Here is a 24,765-nt window from a genome sequence, read left to right on the forward strand (position 1 = left end):
TTTAAATTTAAGATATATATATTTCAAATGCAAATTTATTGAGCTGTATTCACATACTGTATAATCCATTCAAAGTATGCATTCAGTGGCTCATAGTATCATCTTATAGTTGTGTATTCATCACTACAATCAATTTTAGAACATTTCATTACTCCAAAATAAAGAAAAAAAAAATTTAAAAAGAACGCCCAAGATATCCCATACCCCTTACCCCCGCCCCCCCATTATTTGTATATGGTTTTGTCTTTATTTTAGTATCATCTGCCAATACACTGGGTAAAGGGAGTGTCAGTCACAAGGTTTTCACAATTACATGGTCATACTATAAAAGCTATATAGTTATGCACTCATCATCAAGAATCAGCTCTACTGAATTATAGTTCAACAGATTCAGGTATTTCCTTCTAGCAGTTCTAATACACTAGAAACTAAAAAGGAATGTCTATATATTGCATAAGAATAACCTGCAGAATGATCTCTTGACTGTTTGAAATCTCTTAGTCAGTGAAACTTAATTTTGTTTCATTTCTTTTCTCCCTTTTGGTCAAGTAGGCATTTTCAATCCCATGATGCCAGGGCCAGGCTCATCCTTGGGAGTCATGTCTCACGTTGCCAGGGAGACTTACACCCCTAGGAGTCACGTCCCACATAGCGGGGAGGGTAGTGAGTTTATTTGCAGAGTTGGCTGAAAGAGGCCACATCTGAGCAACAAAAGAGATTCTCTGGGGGTGACTCTTAGGCATGATTATAAGTAGGCTTAGCTTCTCATTTGCAGAAGTAAGTTTCATAAGGGCCAGCCCCAAGATTGAGGGCTTGCCTTATTAAATTGGGAGTCCCTAATGCTTGCGAGAATATCAGGAATTCCCCAGGTGGGGAGGTTTAATATTTCTACATTTTTCTCAAGTCCCTCAAGGGGACTTTGCAAATACTTTTTTATTTTCTGCCAAAAATACTCTGGGATGTATCAGGGTGTTACATTAATCTGTACAGAACCACAAGATCTCATTCCTTGTTCTAGGTTCCATGTAATTATGTTGTTTAAATAAACGGACTATACAGGTTAAATTAGATAGTGTGCTATAGAAAATTAAAATATTGTACCAAATAATCATCTCTTAAATAACAATTAAAATTCAGGAACAGATGTGGCTGCTGTAAGAGCTTACAATCTAGGAACCTTTGCAATAAGCCTAATTGAACATTCTGTACTCCTGCATCATCGACTGCCCAATCTCTGCCGACGTTCTATCCTCTGATAACTTAAGCTCTCAAATTCAACTCTCAGAATTTGCTCATTATAGTTAATTTATATTAGTGAGGTCTTACAATATTTGTCCTTTTGTTTCTGGCTTATTCACTCAACATAGTATCCTCAAGGTTCTTTTACCTAGTTGCATGCCTCACAACTTCATTCCTTCTTGCAGCTGCTCAATATTCCGTTGTATGTATACACCATGGTTTGCCTTTCTGTTCACCCGTCGGTGTACCGTTAGGCCACCTCCATCCATTGCAAATCATGAATACTGCTGCCATAACACCAGTGTGCAAATGCCTTCAGCTCCTGCTTTCAGTTCTTCCTATGGCAACCTTATACTTACTTCCTGTGGAACCAATACACTGCCCTCCAGAGGGGCTGCACTGTTCTGCTTCCTATTAATAGTGAATAGGTATATATCTCTCCACATCTTCTCCAGCACTCGATTCTTTCTGTTTATTTTTTTAAACAGTTTTATTCACACACCATACAATCCATCCTAAGTGAATAATCACTATCTCCCAGTATAGTCACATGGTTATGCATTCACCATCACAATCTATATGAGAACATATCCATTTTTTCCACAAAGAAAGAAGAGGAAAAAAAATAAAAGGATAAAGAATGAAAAAATAAAAAAGGAGAAACAACAGCAAGAATCCCATACCCCTCACTTATATCCTCCTCTTTTGACATTTAGCTTTAGTATATTATCTTTGTTACAATTAATGGAAGAATATTACAATGTTACTGTTAAGTATAGAGCCTAGATTGCATTGATTTTTCCCCCATATACTATTGCATTTTCAACACCTTGCAATGTTGACCTTCACTTTTTCTCCCTCATGTAAAAACTATTATATTTCTACATTTGTTGAGGTCTTACATTTCTTCTTGAGTCATTGTTGGTTGTTCATGCTTTCCTAGAAAGTTGTCTATTTCATCTAAGTTGTCTGGTTTGTTAGTATATAGTTGCTCATAATATCCTCACATTATCTCCTTTATCTCTTTTGGGGTCAATAGTTATGTTCTCCTCCCATTTCTGATTTTACTTATTTGCAGCCTGTCTCTTTTTTTCTTTGTCAGCCTGGCTAAGGATCTCATTGATTTTATTGATTTTCTCAAAGAACCAACTTCTGGTTTTGTTGATTCTCTCCATGGTTTTCATTTCCCAATTTCATTTATTTCTGCTTTATTCTTTATTTCTTTTCTTCTGTTTGCTTTGGGGTTAGTTTGCTGTTCTTCCTCTAGTTCCTCCAGGTGAGTGGTTAATTCCTTAATTTTTGCTCTTTATTTTTTGTTAATACTGGTGTTTAGGGCAATAAATTTCCCTCTTTGCTACATCCCATAGGTTTTCATATGTTATGTTCTCATTTTTGTTTGCCTTGAGATATTTACTGATTTCTTTTGTACTTTCTTCCTTGACCCACTGGTTGTTTAAGAGTGTGTTGTTTAGCCTCCATATATTGTGAATTTTCCAGCCTTTCACTTGTTATTGATTTCCAACTTCATTCCATTATGATCCAAGAAAGTGTTTGTATAACTTTGATCTTTTTAAATTTATTGAGACTTGCTTTGTGACCCAATATATGGTCTATCTTTTAGAATGATCCATGAGCACTTGAGATAAATGTGTAACCTGCTGTCTTACGGTGCAGTGTTCTGTAAATGTCTGTTAGGTCTAGTTCATTTATCACACTATTCAAAATCTGTGTTTCCTTATTGATCTTCTGTCTAGATATTCTGTCTATTGATGAGAGGGCTATGTTGAAGTCTCCAACTGTTACTATTCTTCCTTCAGTGTTGTCAGTGGTTGCCACATGTATTTTGTGGTAGTCTGGTTCAGTGTATAAATATTTATGATTGTTATGTCTTCTTGATGAAGTGTCCTTTTTAAGAATATATAGTGTCCTTTGTCTCTTTTAATTGCTTTACATTAGAAGTCCAATTTGTCAGATATTACTATAGCTATACCCACTCTTTTCCAGTTGTTGTTTGTGTGAAATATATTTTTCCAGCCTTTCCCTATCACCTTATTTTTGTCCTTGGGTCTAAAGTGTGCCTGTTGTAGACAGCATAGAGATAGTTCCTGTTTTTTAAGCCATTCTGCTGGTCTGTGTCTTTTGATTGGGGAGTTTAATCCATTAACATTTATTATTATTACTCTAAAGGCAGTACTTTCTTCAACCATTTGTCTTTTGAATTTTATATGTCATATCTTATTTTTTTCCTCTCTTTTTACCCTTACTGATCATTTTCATTTCTACACTCTTCTACAAACCTCTCTCCCCTGTCTTTTCTTATCTGCCTGTAGCACTCCCTTTAGAATTTCTTGTACAGCTGGTCTCTTGTGAACAAACTCTCTCAGTGTCTGTCTGAAAATATTTAAAACTCTTCCTAATTTTTGAAGGACAGTTTTGCTGGATATAGGATTCTTGGTTGCCAGTTTTTCTCTTTTAGTATCTTAAATATATCATATCGCTCCCTTCTTGCCTCCATGGTTTCTGCAGAGAAATCCATACATAATCTTATTAAGCTTCCCTTGTATGTAATGGATTGGTTTTTTCTTGCTGCTTTCAGAATTCTCTCTTTGTCTTTGACATTGGACAATTGCATAAGTAAGTGTCTTGGAGTAGGTCTGTTTGGGAGTCTTCTGTTTGCTGTATGCTGTGCTTCTTGGAACTGTAATTTTATGTCATTCATTAGAGTTGGGAAATTTTCAGTGATTATTTCCTCCATTATTCTTTCTGCCCATCTTCTCTTCTCTTCTCCTTCAGGGACACCCATAATATGTATATTTGTGTGCTTCATGTTGTCATTCACTTCTCTAAGACTGTTCAAATTTTTCCATTATTTTCCCTATCTTTTTGTGTGTAGGATTTCCGATGTTGGGTCCTTTGGTTCACTAATCCTTTCTTCTGCCTCTTCAAATCTGCTTTTGTAAGTCTCTTTTGTGTTTTTCATCTCTTCTTATGTGCCTTTTATCCCCATAAGTTCTTCCATATGTTTTTTCGAGCTTTCAGTTTCTTCTGTATGGTCACTCAGTGTCGTCTTTATATCCTTCATCTCTTTTGCCACATTTTCCTTCAGTTTGTTGAATTGATTTAGAAAATTTGTTTGAACATCTTTAATTAGTTGTTGCAACTTCTGTATCTCATTTGGAGTGTTAGTTTGTTCCTTTGACTGAACCATATCTTTGTGCTTCCTGGTATGACTCGTGATTTTTTACTGGTGTCTAGGCGTCTGATTTCCTTGATTTGTTTATTCTGGAGGTCATTTTCTCTCTTTCACCTAGGATTTTCTCATTGTCTGGCTTTGTTCTCTATCTGTTCTTTGACATTCACTTCAACTTGTTCTAGACCTCTAGCATAGCTCCCGTTTAAGTGATCAGAATTTTTCAGCTCTTTATTTTTCTCGTTCTTGCCATGCCTATTATGGAAGTTTTTTTTTTTTTTTTTGAAGAGGGTCCCCTCAGGTAGGATCAACCCCAATCAGATTTTCCATGATAAGACAGGCCCAGGACTCAGGAAGAGGGTGTAATCAGTATCATGGTTCCCTGGTGATGAGACCCAGCAGACTGCTAGTCTTTCCTGTGAAACCTCTTGATTCTGTGCTTTTTCTGTACTGCCCAGCAGGTTGAGCTTGTCAGCCCGCAGCTCCCCACTAGTTTAAACTGGTACAGTGCTTTTAATTCTCAGCACACCCTGCTCCTGTTAGGGGTGTGGTTGAGACAGTGGCTGAGGCAGAGTGTGGGATTAAACTGATTCTATTTTACAGCCCCTAGGGTTGGAATAATCTGAATAAGAGCCACCGCTTGTGCTGGGCCATCCCCCGGCCCCCTTCTTGGGAAAATAGGCAGTTCAGGGAATTATCTCCTTCACATAACTAGTTACTTTGTCTCTCAGATACTTCTCAACTCTGCCCTTGCCTGGGGAAGTGCTGACAACTGAAAAAGCCTGCAGCTTTCTTTATGTTAAAAAGTTAAAAAAAAAAAAAAAAAAAAAGTGTATGTATCCTTTTAAGAGCTGATCTCCAGCTCCCTGGTTTGCCAATCAAGAACCAGAGTTGGTACTTGGCTCTATGTGCCTCTTTTCTTGAGGAAAAGCCCTTTTCTAGTATTCTGTACTCAGCCAACTGCAAATGCCTCTGATGTTTGTTTTTGTTTCCCATCAGCCCCACCTCCTTTCTGCTGGGAGAGGCCTCTGGGCTCCTTTTTTGCTTTCTCTGGGTTTATCTTTGCAGCTTTATTCAGCAGTCCAAATTTGTTAATTAAATCTGCAGTTGGAGCTTGGTTGAGCTACCTTCCCTTTCTCCTAGTAGAGACTGCCTTTTTTTTTCCCCTATGTGGAAGTGATTCCAAAACAACCTTCTGTACTGTTCGGGGAGAGGTGCAACCATCACAAACTGGGAGACTTTACTTACAGTTCTGCTCTGTGATCTCAGCCCTTCCACCAGTTCCAGACAGTTGTACGTTGTGTATCTGGTCACAGAAGTCCCCCAAACAGTTGTTCCAGACAGTTCCTAGCTATTTACTAGCTAGCTTAGAGGATGTATGAAATTCCACACCTCCCTATGCTGCCATCTTGCCCCACCTCCCTTCTTTTTAAAATTTCTTAAGAACTGTGATTTTTCTTAGCAACAGTATGAAAATCTGTTTTAACAGCAATGTGTGTTCAAATAAAGTTGTAAAGACAGATTACAAATAAATATACTCTTTAGCTTCAAAAACTTTTTGGTCACTTTCTTGTAAGTTAGTCTTTGAAATTGTGTGTGCAAACTATTATTTTCCTCTAGTAACATTCTGTGTACTTAAATAATTTACCCATATACACATGAAGATATGTTTATTCTTATGTTTTTTTGAAATTTATTTTGTATATAAATGGTAGTATCTGCTTCCTTTATGTGACGTCTTTTATTATATATGAGTATTTCAGTTCATAATAGAGCACTATTGGAAAGATAACCCTAAACTATAGGAATTACTGGCTATTGGTCATTTTCATGTTCTTTCAGTTTTAAAGAGGTAAAAAGTGGCTTAACTGATTTTACTGAGTAGAATCTTTTTTTATTTGTAAGAAGGCAATTGAAAGGTCTTTTGAAGAATAATAGTGAAAAAGGGTTTAATAAATTGTTTAATTAATGTCCTTAGAATCTATCTTGGTACTTACCACTTTGTAGACAATCAGTAAATATTTGTTAAATGGAAAATAAATTTCTTTTCATTTTTGCATTGAGAGTTTAATAAGTGAAAATAAACCATTTGCTTTATATGATGTTTAGATGTGTAGGATCCTATCACTAGAAAAGACCTTCAGGATCTTCCAATCTAGGTCCTAAAAAAGTGTCTCAGGGCCATCACTGAAAGAGGATTTGGGCAACAGCAAAAGGAGAACTAAAGAGAGTTGGAAAAACATCCATTCAATTGAATGTTATATTTTCCATGTAAGGACATTGTGTCCCAGAGAAGCTCAGTGAAGTATGGTAGTTAATAGCAGTATTGGAGCTCGAGTCTAGGCTGTTTCCAAAAGAAAAAAGTGATATTTATGTGTTGACTGTTTTAAATTCAACTGGAAATTAAATTTTTTATAACATAATTTCTGGTATTTCTGTTTTTTTCCCATCTTCCCTCTTGAAGGTTAATGGCTGCTGCCCCATGTTTGAAAGTATGATATATGAGTGTATATAGGTCAGGACATTTTTGTCTCATGCTAGTCAATAATTAGGTGCCAGTTTGAGTCATTTAAAATATTTTTGCTGTCATGTAGCTTTTCATTTGCATTATTCCATTAATGCTTTTTAAAAGAGCAGTCAAAGTGATGTATTACCTGCTGCCTTGAACAAATATAAAACCTTTATTTTGGAACACTTTATTAGTCTACTTGCTGCGTATTTAGGGGTTAGTACTTAAAGCAAACAGAAATAACCAAATGAAAACTAAAAATTACTTTTCTGTGCTAAATGAAATAGAATAGCTGAAATACTTCATCAGTGTACCTGTTTTTGAAATTTATGTAACTGGAATCATATGCAATTTTATGTATGTGTCTTGCTTCTTTTGCTAAATTTGTATTTGTGAGATCCATTCATGTAGCAAGAGTTAATCATTTCATTGTTCCATGGTATTCCTTTGTGTTGATAAATACCACAATTTATTGATTCCACTATTGAGAGACAATTCGATTGCTTCCAGTTTTGGGCTATTTTGAATAGTATTGCCATGAACATTTTTTACATGTTTTTTGGTGCCTATAAGTACACATTTCTTGGCTATATATCTAGGAGTGCTATTGCTAGGTCAAAAAATATGTGCATCCTTATTTTTTGTAGATGCTATCAAATAGTTTACTGAAGTGGTTGTATCAATTGACACTCCAATCAACGTTATATAAGAGTCACAGTGTTCTGTATCTTTGCCAACAATTAGTATTCTCTCTCTTTTTCATTTTAGATATGTTGTTTAGGGTGAATTGGGTAACTCGTGTTTTTTATTTATGTTTTCCTGATGAGTAATGAAGTTATCATTATATAGAATTGTTGGCCATTTGGATAGTTTTTTTTTTTTTTAGTGTATTCTTAATATAAGTACTGTATCAGAATCAATCATGCACATGTATTGCAAATATCTTTTCTTACTAATATAGAAAAGTTTCACTGTATCAAATAGTTAAAAAATGTCATTTCAACACTGGGGTGTTTGTTTAGCTGTAATTATTTTTATTGGAAAGAAGGAGAATCATCAATGTAGCAGTGCTTTAGGTACTTAAATGGCAGTGCTATATTTTAGTGTCTGTCACATGCATAAGAAACAGTGCATCCTTGAGGAGCTGGTGGAGAATGCAGGGGTGTTGGGCTTCCCCACCTGGATGGTTGCTGATGTGCTCACAGACATAGGGGACTGTTGGTTTGATGGGCTGAGCCCTCTACCACAGGACTTGCCCTTGGCCCATAATTGTGCCTAAGAGCCTCCTCCCAAATGCCTCTTTGTTGCTCAGATGTGGCCCTCTCTCTCTAGCTAAGCCAACTTGGCAGGTGAAATCACCACCCTCCCCACTACATGGGATCTGACACCCAGGGGAGTCAATCTCTCTGGCAACGTGGAATATGACTCCCAGGGAGGAATCTAGACCTGGCATCGCGGGATGGAGAACATCTTCTTAACCAAGGGGGATGTGAAAGGAAATGAAATAAGTTTCAGTGGCTGAGAGATTCCAAAAGGAGCTGAGAGGTCACTCGGGTGGGCACTCTTACGCACAATTTAGACAACCCTTTTTAGGTTCTAATGAATTGGAATAGCTAGCAGTAAATACCTGAAACTATCAAACTACAACCCAGAACCCATGAATCTTGAAGACGATTGTATAAAAATGTAGCTTATGAGGGGTGACAGTGTGATTGGGAAAGCTATATGGACCACACTCCCCTTTGTCCAGTGTATGGATGAATGAATAGAAAAATGGGGGCAAAAAAAAAAAAAGGCACCCAGTGTTCTTTTTTTCTTTAATTGTTCTTTTTCACTTTAATTTTTATTCTTATTAATTTTGTGTGTGTGGTAATAAAAATGTTCAAAAATTAATTTTGGTGATGAACGCACAACTATATAGTAGTACTGTGAACAACTGAATATACTCTTTGTATGACTGCATGGTATGTGAATATATATCAATAAAAATGAATTAAAAAAAAAACAAAAACAGTGCATCCAACTTCAAGTTGTCATTTTGCTAATGGTATTAATTATATTTGCTTTATTAAGAGCAAAAAAATATGATTCCTGGATAATAAAAATGTGTAGTTTATATTATTCCTTATTTTCACTGCCTCAGTGCTCTTTTTAAATAATTTTTGAAGATTTAGATATGCAGAAAATAAAACAGACATTGGTGGTACCCCATGAAGATTAAATAGATACTAACACTTAAAAATAGCAGTTGTTTGTAAATTAAATAAAATGTCACTAATATGGATAACTACTCCATCTTCTCCCTTTTCCTTCTTCTCCAGATATAATCACTATCCTAAAGTTAGTGTCATTCCCATGTATGTTTTTGTACTTTTGCTACATGCCATATGTATTCATAACAAATATATACAATAGTTTTGATTGTTTAAAGTTTTATATAAATGATATATTGTGTCTTTTACAACTTTCCTCTTCATTATTTTAAAAGATTCGTAATAATGTCATTACATGCAGATATTTATTTTAGCTGCTGCATATTTAATTAGATTACAGTTTATTTTTTCCCCTATCATGGAGCAGAATATTAACATTTTTTTGATGCTACATACAATGCTTTAAAACATTCTAGTATATGCTTGCTGTATATTTTGAGAGAGGTTTTCTAAGGCTGACACCTAAAGTCATTTTTTGAGTATGAACATCTTCAATGGTATTCACAATTGTCGTATTAACTCCCAACTGTTTATATTAATCTTCACATTCACCACAGAGTATATTCTTGTTTCCCCACATTCTTATCAATATTTGGTTTAATTAAGACTTTAATTTCTGTTAATCTGATAAAATTTATTAAAGTTGTTTAATTTTTAAATATATTATACATACAGAAGAATATATCAAGCATATGTATAGTCTAACGAATAATAATAAAATGAACGCCCATGTGCCTGCTACTCACGTTAAGAAATAGAAAATGTTACCATAAGAATAAGTACCTTAGAAGCGTCCTGTGATTCTCTCTAATCTTATTCTCTTCCTTCCCACATTCTCTGTCCTGAATTTTGTATTAATCATGTTCTTGTTTTTCTTATAATTTTACTATCTCATTTTATATCCATTAAAAACTAGTTATAAAAAACTGAGTAGCAAGAACAAACCTTGCTACATAGAAGGTGATATTTCCACTGTTAGATAAAGGCAAAGATAAATTGAACATATATTCTACATTATAAGTTTGCTTCAGCTTCCATAAAGGTTTATTAGATCTTCTGGGGAGGCTAGTGAACAAGGTCATGAATGATTCCTGAGAGACAGGGCTCACCACTCAGGGCAATGATAGGTCAGTAGTATAGGGTCAGGATCTGGATATCTGGCAATAGTATGGTCATGTAAAATGGTCTTTCTGTATTTTCTGCCTGTAAATTCAATATTTCTTACCTCACACTAGATAATTTCTTTTGATCTAACATTTAGTTCACTGACTTTTTCTTCTGTTGACTCAAATCTATTTATCTTCTCTTGTGAATTTTAAATTTCATTTATTATATTTTTCAACTATAGAATTTCTATTTGATTCTGTCTTGTAATTTTTATCTCTTTATTGATATTTACTATTTGGTGAATTCTTTGAACATTTTTATAATAGCTGGTTTACAGTCTTTGACTGCTAAGTTCAGCATCTGGGTTACTCAGATACAGTTTCTATTAACTGCTTGTTTTCTTGATTCTTGATTTGTTTTCCTTTCATTCTTGGCCCCTTGACAGTGCCACAAGAGAAGCTCAGCCTTTTAGTTTGAGGTTAACTTCTTAGGATTCCCATGTTAATTCCTCACTATCCTGGTAGTTATTTGATGCTTTTAAGGAAAGGGCTTTATATTTTGTCTAGCTTTTTTAGATGTCTTCAGCAGGATAGTTCTTCCTGATTACCTAGTCTGAGGTAGATGTTCCTTCTATTTAGTTTTCCATTTATGCCATAATTTAATTTTCAAGAGCATATTTTTGTCTTCTGAAAGTCCCTAATTTTATGGCATTCTCTTCATGTATCATAGATGGCAACTCCTTTTTCTCTGGTATGTTAATGATACTTTGTTTTTTGTTTTTTGTTTTTTTATTTTTTTCCCTACTTACATGGTATCTGTTTTTCTAAGTTGCATTTTCTAGCTTGCCTATTATTGGCATTCCTCGGATATCTGATAATTTTAGTGCTTGTGATTAAGAGCTCTGTTGGTGGAGCTTGTTGATTCTGAGCTTTAATAGGGTGATTTGAGTAGGCTATTTCATAAGCCCTTATGTTAGTATCTGTAAATCTTTCTTTTAGGTCTAGTCAGATTTGATCAGAGAAGTAATCAAATGTGCTCAGAGGGCTATGCTCTGGCTGCCATTATTCTGTGAGCTGAATGGGAGAAGAGACCTAGGGATTCTAAAATAAATAAGCATATGATGAGTTAATTCTTGTTCTTTATACTGTTATCTGTGCTTGGTGTTTCACCCTCTCCAGAGAAGAGTTTCTAGCCAGAATTCTGGTAGAATGGTAACACTGGCAGTTTTCTTACAATCCTCCTTGTTTTAGCTCCCTACCCCCTTACCTCCAGTAACTTAAGTATCAGGTGCTGCCATTTTTTCTGAGCCTTTTGAGGATTTTACAATGTAATTTGGGTTGATTCTCAGCTTTCCCCATTGCCTTTTTTAGATTTGACTTTTGTGGGTCTACTAAATGATTTCCTGCTTGTCCATTTGCTTTTCAATTACCAAAATGGTTGTTTTTTCTTTCTGATTTTCTCTCTCTTTGTGATTTTCATCTTTTAAAGAAATACCATTTCTGTAGTTTTATTGGAGCTATGGGGAGAAGTAAATGAAATGCTTATGTTCATTTTGTTATTTTAACGTGAAATCCTGGGTGGATAACTCACTGTAATTTGGATATCCTGGATTAGTATTCAGAGTGAGCCTCTTTTAAATATTTTATTTCCCTTTATTTTCTTCCTGTGGAAGCTGGGTGGATTTTTGTTTGTTCATTTTTCTACTAGATTTTCTGAAGTTTTGACCTGCTGCATTTCTCACTTGGGCCAGTTCACTCCTCTTTAGGCACCCTAATGGTTCTCTACTCCCAGGAGGTCACCATATTGATGCCAAATGTAGTGCGGACCTCCCATCAGCATAGTGCACTACAGCCCAGAACTCCTAGGCTCAAGCAATCTCCTGCCTCAGCCTCCTGAGCAGCTGGGACTATCGGAGTGTGTACCATGCCTGGCTAGATTGTCTAAAGTTTTGCTTTTTATATTTAAGTCTTGAATCCACTTGGAATTGATTTTTATTTATAGAATGAAGTAGTGATTCATTTTTCCCCTGAACTGAAACTCATTGCCCCAGTACCATCTATTGGATAATCCATCTTTTTCTCACTGATTTGTAGTACTAATTGTGTTATATATCTAGTATCTTTATGAGATGTTAGAAATATGTCTATTTCTCTTCTCTTCATTCTGTAAATTAATGCGATATGACATCATAAATACTGTAAGTTTATAACTTTTAATATCTGGTTTGATGAGTCCTTCTCCTTTCCTCTTCTTTTTCCTCCCTCTCTTCCCCTCTTTTTTTCCTCCTTTTCTTCCATGCTATTCTATTTATAATAGTTATTTATACTTGGCCCATTGCCTAGAATTTTTTTTGCATTTTTATGCAATTTTATTGAGATGTGTTCACATACCAGGTAGTCATCCAAAGTGTACAATCAGTGGCTCATGGTATCATCATATAGTTGTGCATTCATCACCAGAAGCAATTTTTGAACATTTTCATTACTCTCAAAAAAAAGAAAAATAAGAATAAAAATAAAAAAGAACACCCAAGACATCCCATACACCTTACTCCCCCCTTTTTTAATCTATTTTTTTACTCATCTGTCCATACACTGATAAAGGGAGTGTCAGTCGCAAGGTTTTCACAATTATACAGTCACACCATGTAAGCTATACAGTTATACAATCATCTTCAAGAATCAAGGCTACTGGATTACTGTTAAATAGTTTCAGGTATTTCCTTCTACCTGTTCTAATATACTAAAAACTAAAAAGGGGTATCTATATAATGTATAAGAATAAACTCCAGATTGACCTCTCAACTGTATTTGAAATCTCTCAGCCACTGAAACTTTGTTTTATTTCTCTTCCTCTTTTTGGTCCAAGAAGGCTTTCTCAATCCCACGATGCCACAGCCAAGCTCATCCCCAGGAGTCATGTCCCACTTTGCCAGGGAGATTTATACCCCTGGGAGTCATGTCCCACGTAGTGCGAAGGGCAGTGAGTTTACCTGCAGAGTTGGCTTAGAGAGAGGAGCCACATCAGAACAACAAAAGAGGTTCTCTGGGGGTGACTCTTAGGCATAATTATAAGTAGTCTTAGCTTCTTCTTTGCAGAAGTTTCATAAGGGCAAGCCCCAAGATTGAGGGCTCGGCTTATTAAAATGGTAGTACTCAGTGCTCACAAGAATATCAGGAATTCCCCAGGTGAGGAAGTTTAATATTTCCACATTTTTCCCCAGTCCCTCAAGGGGGCTTTGCAAGTACTTTTTTATTCTCTGCCCAGATACCAGTGGGGTGTATCGGGGTATCATGCTAACCTGTACAAACCAACAAGATCTCACTTCCTGTTTCCGTGTTATTAATGGTATTCTCATAAACTGACCATACAAGTTCAATTAGATGGTATGCTACAGAAAATATAAATTTTCCTTGCCTAGAATTTTGCAAATTTAACAACAACAAAAATGTGTCGGATTTGTATTGGAATTGTACTGAATTCTTGGAGTAATTTATTTCAGAAATTAATGTTGGGAAAATTGCCCTCTTTAGAGTAATGTGTTTTGCCATCCATGAATATGGTGAACACTGTCATTTTTTTAGGTCATCTTTAATTTCTTTCAGTAAAATTAAAAATTTTTCTTAAAGGTTTTGTATATCTTTTGGTTAGATTCAAAGTTATAATTTTTTAAGTATTGTATATGATATCTTTCCTAAATTAAAGTTTCTGTTTGTAATGAATAGGATACAGTTAATTTTTGTTGTTCATCGTAGGTCTTTTCATTCTCGTTAGTGTTCTTTGAAGCTCAAAAACTTTCAATTTTGATGAAGTCCAATTTATCTGTTTTTTCTTTTGTTGCTTGTGCTTTTGTTGTAATATCTAAGAAACCATTTCTTAATCCACGTTACAAAGATTTACGTGATGTTTTCCTTAAGAGTTTCATAGTTTCAGCTCTTACACATTGGACTTTGATCCATTTTGAGTTAATTCTTGGTAAGAGGTAAAGGTCCAACTTCATTTTTTTTTCTTGTGGATATTTCTTTAGGTTTTGATAGAACTTCTCTTTTCAACCACTTTGGTGTTGTGTATCTTTACTTTTTTATGGGTAATTTTAACTACTGATTCACTTTCTTTTAAATGTTATAGGTCTGCTTATGATTTTTATTTCATCATGACAGGGATTGCTAAGTTGTAGTTTTCTAAGGAATCTTCTGTTTTGCCTAAGTATATAATTAATGATGAAAAGATCTGTACTACATAATTTTGACTGCCTTTTTTATTTCTATTATTCATTGGTGTTTGCTCTGTCTTATTTGTGATTGGTCTTAGCAGAGGATTGTCAATTTTATATTTTTTTCTGAGAAATAGCTTTTGGTTTTATTGTTCCTTTCTGTTTCTTTCCTTTGTCTTCTGTTTCATTATTTTGTTTTTAATTTTTCATTGTTATTTTCTTTCAACTTAGTTGGGTTTTTTTCTGTTTCCTTTTTTTTTTTTTTTTTGAATGCTTATTTTGTGATTTAAAAAAAAAAGTACATGCATTTAACATTATGAATTTCCTTCCAAGTACCGTTTTTGTTGTATACTATAATTTTTAGGTAGTTTAGGTTCTAAATATTTTTAATTTTCTATTGTGATTTTTAAAGACCTCTGAATTTCTAAGAATTCAGTGTTTTATAATGTCGACATTATGCCTGGAGTGTTTTTGGTTATCTTTTTTAAAACATGATTTCTAGTTTTATTGTTTTGTGACAACTGATTATATTCGGTATATCATTTGTTTTAGTATTTGTTGAAATTTACTTTGAATCCTAGTATATAGTCAATTTTTATTATGTTTCATATGCACTTAAATTATGTGTATTCTCTAATTGTTAGATGTTCTCTATTTGTCCTCAGTTGAAGCATGTTAATTGTATTGTTAAAGATCTTCAGAATCCTTACCTATTTCTTTTTTCATGTGTTATCAGAAGTATGTTAAAATCCTCTGCAGTGATTGCAGGTTTGTCAGTTTCTCTGTGTTATTCTCTTATCTTCCTGGGGAGCCTGCTGTGCTTCCGTCCCATAGGAGACAGACAGACTTTCTCATTTCTCTTTGTAGGTGTTTTTTCACTGAGGGTAAATCCCTTCAAGGGTCTCAGTTTTATGTGGGATTTCAGTTCCACTTCTGAACCTCTTGTGAGCTTAAGGCCTTGTAATCTGTCTTTTCAAAGACTAAAACCATTGGCAAACACAGTGTTAGTGCTTGTTGTTAATTCCTTCTTTGTGGTACCTGAGAAATTCCCATTTCTTTTTTTTGAACCCTCGTATATGCATTCAAAAGAATGTGTTTTTTATATTTTATCTAGCTTTTTCAACTGTAGGTATTGGGAGATTTTTTGGGTTATCTATTTTGCTCTATTGTAACTGGAAATTTCCTTGCTTGTTATTTTACTTTGTATTCTTTCTGTTCTTTCCCCTTTGTTAGCATTTCAATTCATAATTCTCATAATTTTTCTTGTTTTCATCTTAGTACTCTCTACTCAAATTTATCCAATAGGAAAGGAAATAATGTTCATTGTGAAGAGAATAGATATCTGTTTGGTATTTTTAAGCAATTGGATTAAAAATAGTAGAGTAGAAAAAAGTGACAAAAAACTGATATCTATAAATCACTGTTGAAACCACAGTTTAATTTTGAATCTGTTACCTAATTCTAGTTTTGTTTTATTTTTACAGTCTAAAACAGAGTGGAAAATTCCCTGGAAATCCCTGGCCTCCCTATAAGAAAAGGACACCACTCCATCCCAGCTATAAAGGTCTCATGAGACTTTTGCACTGTAAAACTTTACACATTGTGCTATTCACTCTGCTTTACAAGGTACAGTAGTAATTTGAATAGAATGACTCAGATTAGAATTTATTTTCATAATTCTAAAATAAAACTGCTAAAGGGTAATATTTACATGAAAGTACCACTTATAAAGCAAAGTGTTTTTATACATTTGAGATGTATTAGGATTTGTCATTATCACATGTGAATTCCTGATTGAAAATAACAAAATAGATAAGCCATTCTTTGTAGGAAAACTATTGATCTTATCCAGCTTTAGGTAGGAATATTTATGGCTCCTGTGGAGCAAGAAGTAAAATGGTAGAACCACCCGAGGAATAAAATGAAAAACAGGGAGCAAACAACCACTGGAACTCACTAAAATGATAAAGCCAAGATGGCAGCTGTGGGACCAGGGACCCTTGGTGTAGGGTTGCTTTCTTTGCTTTTTTCCTCCTGGTCAGGAATGTGACATGAGGGATTTGAGTAGGTTCCTTTGTAGCAGCATCAAGAATTGCTTTTGACAAACATCTTAGAAAACTCAAAAGATGGTGCTTTTACTTTCTTTTTGCCTAGAATTTGTTTTATTAGTGGGTCTTCTCACACAAAACGGATTTATTTATTTGGCTGACATTAGGATAGTCAAGAATTGAATGAAACATATTGTGGAGTATGTATATATAATGGATATTTATTTTCTAATCTGGTATAAGAGATAGATAAAATAAATATACTCATGTTATATAGATAAAGTACCTGTAAGTATGTATAAAAGAACTATAGACATGATATCTATTATGTACAAAGAAAATCTAGTTTTTTTCTCTTCCTAATTAGAATTTGGAAAATTTAAAGTTTAAAGAAATGAAAAGTAGTCATGGTTAATAGCAAATTTCCGAATACTATGTACAAATATTTTTAATCACTTAAGAAAGTATACATTAAATTTAGGTTAAGTAGGAATTAAAATTTTTTCCTCAACATTTGTTATGTAATGAAATAATGCTTTTAAGATTTCTGTACGTCTTTTTAACTCCACCTATGACTAATTTTTCATTTTCCGTGTAAAAGTTATTCCTATTAAGATTTTAGACAGTGTGCCTCAAGAAACCATCCTGAATGGTTTGTTTTCATTAATTTCCAAGAGGATTATTCAGTAAAATTATTTAAAACTTTTTTCTTAATTAAAAAAAGTAGAATTTTTTTTCCTACTAAAAAGATAAATATGTTTATTTTACAAATAATGGACATTTTTGGAATGCTTATTCAGTGCCAATTTTGTTTCAAATGCTTTATATACAGTGTGTGTATATATATATATATATATATATGAGCAAAAGTTCTGTTATTACTCATTTTTTCATATGCGAAAATTGAATTTTGACTATTTCAAGTGGTGAAGTAAAAAGTAATGATTAATAAGGAATAAATAAGTAATTCACAATGTAAAAATTCTGGAAGCCTCCTTGCAAATGATTTTTGTTCTGTCAAGTTAAATTGTTTTCATCATTATCATTTGCTTAATGGAAAAATGCTATTTTGTAAAAGTAAACATTGAGCATTGTTTTATTAAAAAATCATTATGAATGAATTTTAAAATCTCAGGTTTATAATAGCTTTCATGGCTTTAATGAAAAAATATTCTGTAATTGATATTGAATTGATATTGTATATGCTTAATCTTCTCAACTTTTCAAAAGTCAATTAAGTAAACCACCTTTATCTTGTTCATAACATGTTTAATGTTAAAAAGAACTTCTAATAGAGGACATGTTAAAACGCCCTAGAAAAATCACTTTCATTACTCTGTCTTTTTCTTTTTTCTGTAGTATCTGATAAGGTGATTTTATTTCTTAGTTTTGAAGTTACTCAGCTAAAGTTGTAACAGGATTTCAAGTCAAAATTTATTAGAATTTAGCTGGTAATGCTTTATATATCTATTTAGAGGAAGCAGCATAGTATGCTAGAAAAAGTATTGGCCTGGAAATCTGAAATCTGTGTTCTAATGTTGCTGACACTAGATGGGAGTGTGGCTGGGCCTTGGTTTCCTCTCTGTAAAGTAGTGAAATTAGAACAAAGACCTTTATCTCCCAGCCTTCTATCCCCTCCTACTGTGCTCCTGCTCCTCACACCATTAGCACCACCTACTGTTTGTTAATACAAATTGCTAGATACTGTGGGAAGCAAGTCACAATATTAGCTCATGTTATCCTCAAAACTATTCTGAATTTTATTCAAGTTTTAGAGATAAGAAAACTAAGACCAGAGTCTGTTGCTCCAAGTCAGACAGCTTGAGTTAAAAAAAAAAAAAAAAAAAATCCAATTTTTAAAAGGTTTTGAAAGCCTGAGCTTCATCCCAGAAGCTATGAGTAGAAAGGCACTCTCAGTAGTCGAAATAAACATTAGAAAGTCAATGAATTGAAAGTCCTCCTTCTTTATTCACAATAGATTAGGTCTTTAATGATGAAAGTCCTCCTTTCTCAGTCCCCTCGCTATTTTGGCAGTTTCTGTGAGGCTCAGCCTAGCCTGTTCTCATTTAGGTACTCTATCTCACCCACAGCTGATACCACCACTCCCTGCACAACTTCCTCTTTTCCCTTCCCTCATTTGGTTTTTTTGTAATGATGACAAGACAATAGCTGCCAGGCCATTTTTTTCTTACAATATTTTAGCTGTCTTCTGGTTAGTGGTCTGTTACATTATATATATATAGGTATATGTAGCCCTGAAATTCTTTGTAAAATGTGTCAGGCTTGTTTTGTGTAATCTGTGTATACAGTGAAATTTATCAAATTTTTCTAAGTAATCCTTTTTCCCTTCTCACCTGTATAAACCACACACTACCACACACTTAAGCAACCACACAGAAACTCAGAATTTTAATTCTAGAGACAGATTTTAAGAACATTAATGTTCCTTAAATATTTATTGTGCTTCCAGTTATATGCCAGGTGCTGTGCTGAATATATTTGCATGAATTATCCTATTTAATGAACTTATTTATCTGATATTCTTGTCATCAGGAGAAGACAGTTAGCAAATTAGAATATAAAAAAAAATTCTTATTTTATTAGATACTGGTATGTTTATTATTAATGGTTTTAATGCACTATTTAATGTGTTAATAAATCTTTAGGGACTCTACAAAGTAGTGTTTCTAGATAGTACTTAAAATACTATGTGATCTTGCAGGGGAACCTTTTGTTTTGTTTTGTTTTAGTTTGTCTTTTCACTAAAATGTAGCTTTACTTACGTACCTGCTCATGCTATATGTTTATTTTTATGTATCTGATCATGTTATTTTCATCTATAACATTAGTGTTGTTGAATCTTTAAATGAAATATATTTTGTGGAAAAAAGTAATTATGAGGCATTTTTCCCTTTTTAAAGATTTTGATGGATCATCAAAATCTGTCAGAACATGTTCTCTGCATGGTTTTGTATCTGATCGAATTAGGACTCGAAAATTCTCCTGAAGAGGAGTCAGATGAAGAGGTAAACAGTTTCTTTTATTTTCAAATAATAAAGTTATATAGGACATGCCTTATAAAGGTAACATGTGATTGTGAAGTATGTTTATGGATTCAGCATACTTATATAATACCTTCTTAAGACCTATTGGAAAAGTCCCTTTTTGATCTTCAAGAACGTATGTTCTTACAGAGTTTTCACTGATCTATTAAATTCTAGCTATGGAATTATTAAATTTGAAATTTGTAATTCATACATCACAAAAATTAATCTAGGAAAAGTGGTTAATGCATTTTTGGTCTTAAAAACATTTATTACTGGTATACAGTCTTTATTAGGACTTTAGTCTAAACATTCCAATGATTTGATTGGATATTATTTTTGAGTAGCAAATTCTTTCAATAAGGATTTTAAGTTAATGGAGTAAATATTACACGGAAGAGTGTTTAAAGTGCTTAAGAATATAAATTGTTAATTGTTTCAGGACTTCAGAAGTATGATTTCCATAAAAGCAATTGTTACTGCCAATTATTTTTACAGGTATAAGATTCTCCTCATACTCTCCCTCCATAAAGGCAAAATACAATACAGTATACTTCCAGTAAACAAACTAGGTAGTGCTTTATAGTTCAAATTGACTCAACATATATTCTTTTATAGACATTAAAAGGTCATTAAGATTCCTCTAAGACCAGGTCAATACTTTGGTTGATTTTTCAGACTTTCTTCCACAGTTAGTTCAAATTAGTGATATTTGACTGTATTTCAAGTTATTAGTAATGAATGATGAGAAATACTCTGTGTTAAGTATTTCCAGTTTGAAAAAAAAATTATTTTTCAGGAAACATTAACTTCCATTGGACATACCCATATTAATATCGAGAAATTATTCCCTGTATTTAGTGTTTGAATTTAGTTTTACTTATACTTTATAATTTGTGAATGAGACTGTAAAGGATTGACGAATATAATAGGCAGTGGATGATTATTTGGACTTGCTGCATCTCCACTGTACCTGACGCCTGACCTGGTAAGGTTGATATTCATTTTATTATATTATAGGCATCAGTGGGCGGACCAGAACGTTGCCATGATAGTTGGTTTCCTGGCAGTAACTTAGTATCAAACATGCGACACTTTATAAACTATGTTAGAGTGAAAGTTCCAGAGACTGCTCCTGAAGTGAAGAGAGACTCACCTGCAAGCACCAGCTCTGATAGCTTGGGTTCTTTACAAGTAAGTGTAAAAAAGAGGGGGAAAAAAATGGGAAGATTTTAGTTGTATTGGGGTATATTGTTTAGATCATCCTCCATAGTCTAAAAGAAAAAATATGTGGCTGTAGATAACTTTAAATTGTCTTATTTCCTTCGATATATCTAAGCAACTTCTGCCTCACTAGTCTTTTTCTTTTAATCTGCCAGAGTTCACGACGGCCTAAAGTCCTTCAAAGAGAGGTAGATGTGTATGATATTTGCATTAACTGGCAATGCGACTTTAACTGGAAATGGGGGAAAAAACACTTTGAATTGTTTGTGTGTGTATATATTTATGCTTAATTAATATGGTTAAGTTTAACAAGCTTTAATGTATGTATGTGTTTTTTTTTGGTAGCTATTTTAGCTTAATTTTCAAGAAAATTCATATTATTAAGCTTTAATATAATACTGAATATTTTATAGTGGGGTTTTCCTATTAGAGTTAGCAGTATTTTAGATCGGTTATAGGCTATACATTTGTTACTAACATCTCAAAATGTGTATTTCCTAATCGAAATAAATTTAATTGCTGGCAGCATGCCCATTTACAAATTTTTTTTGTTTCTATGGCAATTAATTAACTTTGATAAAATAAGCCCACAAAAATGTCAAATGCTGTATATTGTGCATTTAGACTCATCTTGAAAATCAGCTCTCTAATTGCATGTAGCTTATTTAATTATTTTTGAAAGCAGAAATGAAAAATCTTGAAATGCCAAATAACATAATTTGAGTGCTTCTAGTCCCTCCACTCTAGATTTTTTGCAAGTAGAGAGCATTAAATCAGACATTTCTTATAGAAGAGTTCATTCACAGGAGCTTTCTTTGCTTTTGACAACATATTTTTTGCTGTGAACACCTTAAAGGGTTTTGATTAAAATATTGGAACCTTGTAAGAGGCAGCTTTGCCTGTGATGCTGGTTAGAGAGTACTCTAAAAAACAGCTTGGCTATTAAAAAAAAACACTTTATACCATAATTTGGCTCATGAAAGCTCAACTGATATTGAAGCATCCTTCCTATGCTAGTTTAAAAACATTAATGGAATCCATTAAACTGACACATAACTTGATTAAAAGATGTTTTCCAAGACCCCTAATATAGTTGGACTATTTTAGCAAGAAGGCTATTAAGAAGATAAGTCATTGAGACAAGTATTTAGTTTAAAAAATATCTGTTGAAATAACATATGACAGTGATAATCCCATATGAAACAGACCAATTTGAGTTTTCATCTTTACATTTCATTTAGTTTAAGCATTTATATTAGAAGTTAATTGTCAAACTTTTCAAGCTCCTTAAAAATGAAATTAATTTCCATTTCAGATTCATTAAGAAAATTTAAAAAAAAGCTCATAATATTCTTAACTGGAAAACATACAGGTTTCCAAAAAGTATACTATTCTTGATTCTATCCAAGCTTCATCTATTTTCCCTGGCAGATAGGTCTAGGAAGGTGAAAAAGAGATGTTATTGTTGGTATTCTTCTTTCTCCTCACTGCTGTTTCCAGATGGGGTGGTACTAAGTCTATTTGAGAAAGAGAGGCAAGAGAACAGATTTATTTAAAGAGCAAATCTCTTGAAATAAAATTTATATCTTATAGTATAATATGTATATTTTGTGGCTACCACCCAATAAATAGTATGTCTTTAAGAAATTAAAAAAAAAAATCACAGTTCAGTCATACATTGTCTCATTTTTGGCATATGCGTTTAAATCACCAAAACCTCCTTGGGAATTTAGGATAGTGTGACTAGAAGTATGGATTTAGAAATATTAAGTAATTCCTTGGGAGTAAACTTTGAGATTGTCTTTGGAAAATGTAATACTGAGATGTTTTACAAATTCTTTCAGAATAACTGCTCTTGATTTTTCTTTCTTTCTCTTTTTTTAATGATAGAATTCTGGAACAGCTCAAGTTTTCAGTTTAGTAGCAGAGCGTAGAAAGAAATTTCAGGAGATCATCAATCGCAGCAGCAGTGAAGCAGATCAGGTGGTTCGTCCCAAAGCTTCAAGTAAATGGTCTGCTCCTGGTTCAGCTCCACCGTTAACTACAGCCATTTTGGAAATTAAAGAAAGCATATTGTCTTTGCTAATTAAACTTCACCATAAACTCTCAGGAAAACAAAACTCCTACTATCCTCCTTGGCTAGATGACATAGAAATTTTAATCCAACCAGAAATTCCCAAATACAGTCATGGAGATGGTATAACTGCAGTGGAAAGAATATTACTAAAAGCTGCATTGCAAAGCAGAATGAACAAACGCATCATTGAAGAGATATGTAGAAAAGTGACTCCTCCTGTGCCACCCAAAAAAATCACTGCAGCAGAGAAGAAAACACTGGACAAAGAAGAAAGGTAATTTTTTATTCTTAATGTTTTAAATATGTATGGTACATATCCCCTGAGGATAATTGCCTAGATGTTTCGCAGCTATAGCCATAGCTGATTAGTTTCCAAGATAAATGAAACTGAACATAGTGCTTATGTGTATAGAATGCTGAGTTAGTTGAGGATGAGAAGACAAGTTTCTGATCCCAACATTAAATTATTACCCTAAACTTGTAGGCACTTTTGAAAAATTAGATCCCTACTGTTAATGCTGTAGGTGTCTAATAATTCTCTTGCTATTTTCAAAAACTATTATCAATTCAACTTTAAATGAGAATAGAAAAAAATATTTCTCAATAAAAATTCAGCTGAAAAGTTTTAGTTTCCTTTGGTCCTTTGTAGTCTTTAGCAATGTATGATTACTAATTATTTAAAAAGTAATGTGTTTAAACACACCCTAACTATCTTATACCTTTAGCTTTTGGACCTTTAGGTTGCTAATTTGTTGCTAAATATAATTATAAAAACATCTCTTTTTTTATTTTCACTTTTGATTTTTTCTTGGAATGATGTTTTTTATAAGTGGGATTTGTGGGTCAAGGTCCATGAACATGGTATGATTCTTAGCACACATTTATTGCCAGAAGAATTGTACGGTTGTGCAGCTGTTTCCCAACAGTCTTATCAGCATTGCCTACTCTCCTTTTATAAATATGGTGAGGTGAATCTTGAGAGATTAAAACATACTTCTCAAGCTCCAGGAAAGGGTTCAGTGTTAATAAAAAAGAGCATGCCTTCTAATGAATGGATATAAGCCTTAAAGAGCCAACAATATTTAAAAAAACAAAACAAAAAAAAAAAAAACAAAAAACTTTCTTCATATGAAATCCAAAATAGTTATTGTTTGGTTCCCTGAATGTATAATTTTTCCTGAGGTTTGATTTCTCTTAAGATTCAAAACAAATTTGTCCACTAAAGCAACAGTTATATGGAAGGGCTGCATAACTTCCCCTTATGGAGAGTTCAAAGGGATCATCTCAGTATTATCTTAAATTAAGAACCTTGTACTATATCTTACTGTCTTCAACATGTGTAAAAATCATTGTCAACACATTGTTGCTGGACTGCTGTTCTGAGCAGTAAGGGTAATGTAGCATTTAATATTTAGCCAAGTTGGAGGTATTTTCTGGAGTAATTTCATGTCATGTCCTTAGTTACTTTTAAAATTAGATAGATGGATGGATGGATGGAAAGATTATGACAGATGTGACAAAATGTTAAAATTGGTGCATCTGAGTATCTGTGGTGAGGTATATTGGAGTTCTCTATATGTTAAAATTGGTGCATCTGAGTATCTGTGGTGAGGTATATGGAGTTCTGAGTATATATGGTATATTGGAGTTCTCTATATTGTCTATTAAGTTTGAAATTATTTCAAAATAAGTTTAAAGAAAAAAACAAACAGATGCTGTCTTATTAATTAAATGGTAGTGGAAACCAGCCTAAGATGGATCTCACTTTATCGACCTCATTCTGTGCTTTTTGGGCACCAGGCAGCTCTTTTCTGTTCATAGGGTATAAAACTGTGTCCACATGTGGACTCTCTAACCTTGAGGAATTAATAATATAGTGGGGAGACAGACTAGTAAACAGA

General features: G+C 33.6%; 1 protein-coding gene across 4 annotated transcripts in view; it reads left to right on the forward strand.

The window, feature by feature from the left end:
- UBR3 (ubiquitin protein ligase E3 component n-recognin 3) overlaps nucleotides 1–24,765 on the forward strand; it is a 364,711-nt gene that overhangs the window by 199,770 nt on the left and 140,176 nt on the right. For all 4 annotated transcript variants that reach the window (XM_037850484.1, XM_037850488.1, XM_037850485.1 and 1 more), the window contains exons 20-23: nucleotides 15,956–16,097; nucleotides 19,441–19,545; nucleotides 20,584–20,757; nucleotides 22,678–23,138. In XM_037850484.1, the coding sequence (XP_037706412.1) occupies nucleotides 15,956–16,097; nucleotides 19,441–19,545; nucleotides 20,584–20,757; nucleotides 22,678–23,138 (882 nt within the window). The remainder of the gene's footprint in view (nucleotides 1–15,955; nucleotides 16,098–19,440; nucleotides 19,546–20,583; nucleotides 20,758–22,677; nucleotides 23,139–24,765) is intronic.

This window comes from Choloepus didactylus, chromosome 9 (genome assembly GCF_015220235.1).
Source record: "Choloepus didactylus isolate mChoDid1 chromosome 9, mChoDid1.pri, whole genome shotgun sequence".
Classification (NCBI taxonomy): domain Eukaryota; kingdom Metazoa; phylum Chordata; class Mammalia; order Pilosa; family Megalonychidae; genus Choloepus; species Choloepus didactylus.